Source organism: Telopea speciosissima, chromosome 1 (genome assembly GCF_018873765.1).
Source record: "Telopea speciosissima isolate NSW1024214 ecotype Mountain lineage chromosome 1, Tspe_v1, whole genome shotgun sequence".
NCBI classification, from domain to species: domain Eukaryota; kingdom Viridiplantae; phylum Streptophyta; class Magnoliopsida; order Proteales; family Proteaceae; genus Telopea; species Telopea speciosissima.
The window spans coordinates 2,815,785-2,821,871 of NC_057916.1; the positions used below are offsets into that span (position 1 = coordinate 2,815,785).

General features: G+C 42.8%; 1 protein-coding gene across 1 annotated transcript; it reads left to right on the forward strand.

Moving 5' to 3' along the window:
* The first annotated feature begins 1,931 nt into the window (after nucleotides 1–1,931).
* LOC122642921 (systemin receptor SR160-like) lies at nucleotides 1,932–4,854 on the forward strand. The gene has a single exon (XM_043836540.1). The coding sequence runs from the start codon at nucleotides 2,038–2,040 to the stop codon at nucleotides 4,852–4,854; it is 2,817 nt and encodes a 938-aa protein (XP_043692475.1). The 5' UTR covers nucleotides 1,932–2,037.
* The last annotated feature ends 1,233 nt before the right edge of the window (nucleotides 4,855–6,087 follow it).

Here is a 6,087-nt window from a genome sequence, read left to right on the forward strand (position 1 = left end):
CACCCTAAAATTAAAATGGGATACCCATGGGACACCATGGGATAACCCAGGGCGTGCAATACCCTAATTGGTTTCCCTACGGAACCATGGTTTGATCCCTGGACCGTTGTTTGACCAACACCAGCAACAAAAATTCTTTTAGTTAAGAATTAAGACAAAACTTTGATACATAGCCAAGCAAAGTGATTCCTTAAATATTTAATGGGCAAGAGATCTTTACTTGGTCACATGGTCTTTACACAAGCGTTTGGATCAATGGGTGAGCACGCCTAGGTATCTACCAAGGGAGTAGAGATGTCATCTCATGGTGCCCTGTGAAAGGGCGTAGGAAACACCACTACGTATAGATTTTTTCCCATATTTAATAATCAAATTTGCCACATCATTCTTTCATGTGATAGGATACGGAAATTTGTATATTTACAATTAGATTTTTTCCTATTATTATTCACTTCTTTGATAATAGTACTTGACGAGGTTTTCTTTTTATTTATTGGGGAAAAGAATACTACCTGGTTGTGTGGGCTGTGTGGCTCCTACGCGTAGATATAAAGGCGTGTGAAAGTATCACATTGCACCATGGAAAGGCAAAAATGCCACTAATTCGATGCTTGTGCGTGCAAGCTCTAGAGGCCCAAACAACGATATGTTTCCCTTAAAAAAGAAAAGAAAAACTTCAGACCAATATGTAAGTTAAAAGGGGTCATACCATGGACCAAAATTAGATCAAATCACAAAATTGCAATTAAGCCATGATCTTAGATTTTTTGTTTTTACTAGCTCTATAACCCTATTAATCTCCAGATCTTTATCAGCTCCATTTCCCCAAGTCCCTCTAAATATGGGGGGGAGGGGTGGGGGGCAAAAAAGACCACCCTACCCCTGACTGAACACATTGCCCAGGTGAGGTCCACCCCCCAATTAGAGGGATTTGGGGAACTGGATCGGGCAGGGAAATGGAGTAGATAATTTTCCATCAATCTCCTCCTCCACCCAACCCCCTCAAATCACTATGTCTCCTGTTTGCTGTCCGAACAGGATCGTCCTGTCCCCTCACATGGGGGTGCGAAATGACAACCTAACCTCCTGTCCGAACACACTGCCCGAAAGAGATTAAGTCATCATTTCGTACCCCATATGAGGGGATAGGACGGTCCTGTTCGAGCAGCGAACATGAAAGGATTAAAATTACCATCCCCCCTCCCCCACCCCCACAACAAAAACCTGAAAAAAAGGATTTAGGTTTAAACCAAACCATCTTTGTTGGCTCTTTTTATCTCACACCCGAGTTAGGAATCTCTCTCTTCATTGCATGTGTATCATAGTCAGATGTGAACATCCATCCTTGCCGTTCGAAGAACACCTCAGCCACGTGTCAACCTCAACCTTTGGGGTGAGCCGGATCCTATCTTAAACCTTTTTGTTTTCAATCACACAGATTTAAACTATATTTCATTCAAACAACTCTCTGTCGTCTTCCTCCGTATAAATTCTAAATCGATATCATACGAGTGATACGACAAAGACTTATAATGACGAAAACACCCTCTCCTTCGTCTGCTAAGAAAGTATGAATCACGTAGGCGCTGCAAGTACAAGAGAATAATGTTTACGTAATTTCATCTGTTTTACATTTGGGCCCACCATTGTGACGACCCCCCGACCGTTAAAATTGAAAGTGACGATGAGGATAGTGGCCAAAGAAGCGCACGTACAGTCAACAGATAATTACAAACTCTTCCCTATCACTAATTTAAATTTTAAAGAATAATTAATTCCCTAAATATATTTATCGAAAATAATAGAGAGAAGAGACAGAGACACGCGCACACACGCACACTTGCACAGAGACAGTCACATGGCATGTGACCAACCAGCTGGGTTCCCTCCTTCCCCGTCCCCTATAAATAGCTCTGCACCTTCGTTCTACACGTCCTTTTGACTCTCTTCAGTCTCTTCTTCTTGTTCTCTGTCTCTCCCTCTCTCTGCTTAAAACTCTAATGGCGGAACTCAAACCCTAAGATTATTCAAGTAAATATGGTTCTAACTATGTATTATAGTTTCGTCATCTTCCAATCCATGGAATTGCAGAAGCTCTTATACTACCTAACATTCTTCTTTGTTGTTCTTCCCGCCGGGAAAGTGTCTCCGGCGTCGCTTGACGGAGTTACGAGAGATGTCCAACTGTTGCTTTCTTTTAAAGGTACGATTTTGAACCCCGGAGTGTTACAGAACTGGCAACCGAATCAGAATCCATGTTATTTCACAGGAGTAGCTTGTAAGAACTCGAGAGTTTCGGCTCTGGATCTGAGTTCTCTCCCTCTGAACTCCGACTTCCGGGGTATTTCTTCGTTTCTAATGAGTGTGGAGCGATTGGAGAGTTTGACGCTGAAGAATGCGAGTATTAGCGGTAACCTCACTTCGGCTTCGGCATCACGGTGTAGTGAACTGTTGAGCGAGCTCGATCTGTCGGGGAACTCTTTGTCTGGTTCCATTTCGGATATTTCAAGCTTGTCTTCGTGTTCGGGTTTGAAATCTTTGAATATTTCGCACAATTCCCTCACTTTTTCTGTCGGACCAAGGGATTCCGGTGGTTTACGGCTCAGTTTTCAGGCTCTGGATCTCTCCTACAATAAGCTTTCTGGTCAGAACGTTGTCGCTTGGGTTCTTGCTGGTGGTTGTAATGAGCTCAAGTACTTCTCTGTGGGGGGAAACAAAATCTCTGGGAATATTCCGGTATCAAGTTGCCGGAGTCTGGAGTATCTCGACGTCTCGTCCAACAATTTCTCAGGGGAAGTTCCGTCTTTTGGCGGCTGTTCTGCGTTGCAGCACCTGGACCTTTCCACGAATCAATTTTCCGGCGACATCGGCGCGCCACTCTTGGGTTGTCAGCAACTCAGATTTTTGAATATTTCCAGTAACCAATTTTCAGGCAACATTCCATCTTTTCCCAGCGGGAGTTTACTCTCTCTGTTGCTCTCCGCCAACAACTTCCAAGGCGAGATACCTCTGCATCTCGCTGATGCATGCTCAACTCTGATCGAACTTGATATTTCTTCCAATCACATGCACGGTACGGTACCTTCTAGTCTGGGTTCCTGCTCTTCTTTGGAATACTTTAATCTCTCCAATAACAACTTCTCTGGTGAATTCCCTATTGAAACTCTCATTCAAATGACTAGCTTGAAGAAACTTGTTCTGTCTTACAATAATTTTGACGGTAGTTTGCCGGATTCGTTGTCAATGCTCACACATTTGGAGTTGTTAGATCTCAGTTCTAATAATATTTCTGGATCAATTCCTCCGGGACTGTGTCAAGACTCCAAAAACAGCTTGCATGAGCTTTATCTGCAGAACAATCTCTTCACGGGTGCCATTCCGGCCACTCTCAGTAACTGCTCCCACCTGGTTTCGCTTGATCTCAGCTTCAATTACCTCACAGGGAGGATCCCGTCCAGCTTGGGATCCCTATCTCAGCTCCGGGATCTAGTAATGTGGTTTAATCAGTTTCAAGGTGAGATTCCGCAAGAGCTCATGTACATCCAGACACTCGAAAATCTGATCCTAGACAACAATGAGTTGACCGGAACTATTCCTGCTGGTTTGAGCAACTGTACCAATTTAAACTGGATCTCATTGTCGAGCAATCAGTTGAGTGGCGAAATTCCAGCATGGATTGGTCGGTTGAGTAATCTAGCAATCCTGAAGCTTGGAAACAATTCGTTCTATGGCAGTATTCCACCACAGATTGGAGACTGCCAGAGCCTGATATGGTTGGACCTCAATAGCAATCACTTGACCGGGACAATCCCTCCTACCCTTGCAAAACAATCGGGTAAGATTGCTGTTGCGTTGATTGCGGGGAAGAGTTATGTGTATCTGAAGAACGATGGGAGCAGCAACTGCCATGGAGCTGGAAACCTCCTTGAGTTTGCTGGAATCAGACAGGATGAGTTGAACAGAGTTCCTACAAGGCGCCAATGCAACTTTACTAGAATCTACATTGGTAAAACAGCATACACGTTCAACAACAATGGCTCCATGATTTTTCTTGATCTGTCATACAATATGTTGGAGGGTAGCATTCCAAAGGAGCTTGGAAACATGTTCTATCTCTCGGTTCTGAATCTGGGGCACAACAACCTCACTGGTCCCATCCCTCCTGAAATGGGAAGCTTGAAGAGTGTCGGGGTTCTTGATCTCTCTCACAATAAACTTGAAGGACCAATCCCTAATTCCCTATCTGGTCTTACTCTGCTCTCTGAGATTGATCTTTCAAACAACAACCTCTCTGGACTGATTCCTGATTCAGGTCAGTTAGGAACTTTTCCAGCTTTCAGATATGCGAATAATTCGGGTTTGTGTGGTTACCCCCTTCCTGTTGCTTGTGGAGTGGGTCCCAGTGCATCCAATCTCCAGCATCATAAGTCTAGCCGAAGGCAAACATCTCTGGCTGAAAGTGTGGCAATGGGCCTATTATTCTCCCTCTTCTGCATCTTTGGTTTGATTATTGTTGCTGTTGAAAGCAGTAAGAGGAGGAAGAAGAAGGACGCGTCCCTGGATCTCTACATTGATAGCCGATCGCACTCAGGCACTGTAAATGTTAGCTGGAAGCTCACTGGTGCACGGGAAGCTCTAAGCATCAATCTGGCGACGTTTGAGAAGCCTCTTCGGAACCTCACCTTTGCCGATCTTCTTGAAGCCACCAATGGTTTCCACAATGACAGCCTCATCAGCTCAGGTGGCTTTGGGGATGTGTACAAAGCTGAGCTGAAGGATGGAAGTGTTGTAGCCATCAAGAAACTAATCCATGTTAGTGGGCAAGGTGATCGAGAATTCACTGCTCCCTCTTAGTCAATGTATGTGACAGTTCCACAGCAAATTCCCAACTGAATCTGTGGCCATGGAAACAAAGGACAGAGGCTCTTGAAAGGTGGTTCAGAAGCAACCTGTTTATAGGAAGTCCACTAACACATTTGGATGGATAACTGTTAGATATATGGGCTAGAATACCATGGGGGTATTCTGGACCTTTTTCCCTTTGTTATTAGTTGTTTCTTGTATGTGGTTTAGTCTCACATTGCTCATGTAATTATTTTTATTGTATCATTATGATTATAAATAAAGATGCGCTTGGGATAATCATCCAAGCGTTTCCCTAATTTTAAATCTCTCTACATGGTATCAGAGCTGATTTCGAATTAGTAACAATGGCTTTCTTAATTCAAATCTCCAGCCAAACAATTATTCATTCTAGCCAAAGCGATCCTAGAATCCTTTCCTTAGAAAGAGTAACAATGGCTTTCTTGAATTATTTTGATTTGGCTACAATAAATTACTTGAGTATGTTGGCTAATTATATTTTGTTTATTTCAGTTGGAAGGCATTTTTTTAACAAATTCATAATCTTCATGCTATTATTTTGTTTGTCAAATGATGTACATGGTGACTGCATAGTGGATATATGCCCATATTTTTGTTCCAGAATGGTTAAGATGAACTGTACTAAACACCTATTAAACATGTATCTTATTAATGCCACACACGTTATTTACAAGGTATATATTGAAACCTAGGTCCATTAATACCCATACATATCCATACCCTTTTCTACCATACTATATTTACTAACTCTGGATGAAAGGATCCAGATCCCCTACGGCGCACTGCCCATCCTGTGTTGTGCTGCGCAGACACTAGGTCATGCGCAATGACCGCCTTACCCCCACTCGGGCAGGGGTAAGGCGGTCATTGCACGTGGCCCCATGTCTGCACAGTACAATGCAAGACTGGCAGCGCGCTGTTGAGGATCCAAATTGTTGGATGAAGTACCTCAAGATAATTCAAAGTAACCCAAAAAAAAAAAAAATGACAGATATGACTTTATTAGACTCTATTATAGTGAAATGACATTCTTATAATTTTAAATCTATTTTTAACCACTTCTCATCCAAAAGTGGTTGCAGCTTTTAGATTTTCAATTAATGTTATAATCAGGTCTCTATGTTTTTCATGGTTATGGCCGGGTCTGTTCTGCTATAACTTTACGTTTAGTACCGTAGAATGGCGGATATACACAACTCTCAC

Excerpts from the sequence above, each read along its gene's own strand:
- LOC122642921 (XM_043836540.1), top strand. The coding sequence starts at position 2,038 with ATGGTTCTAACTATGTATTATAGTTTCGTCATCTTCCAATCCATGGAA.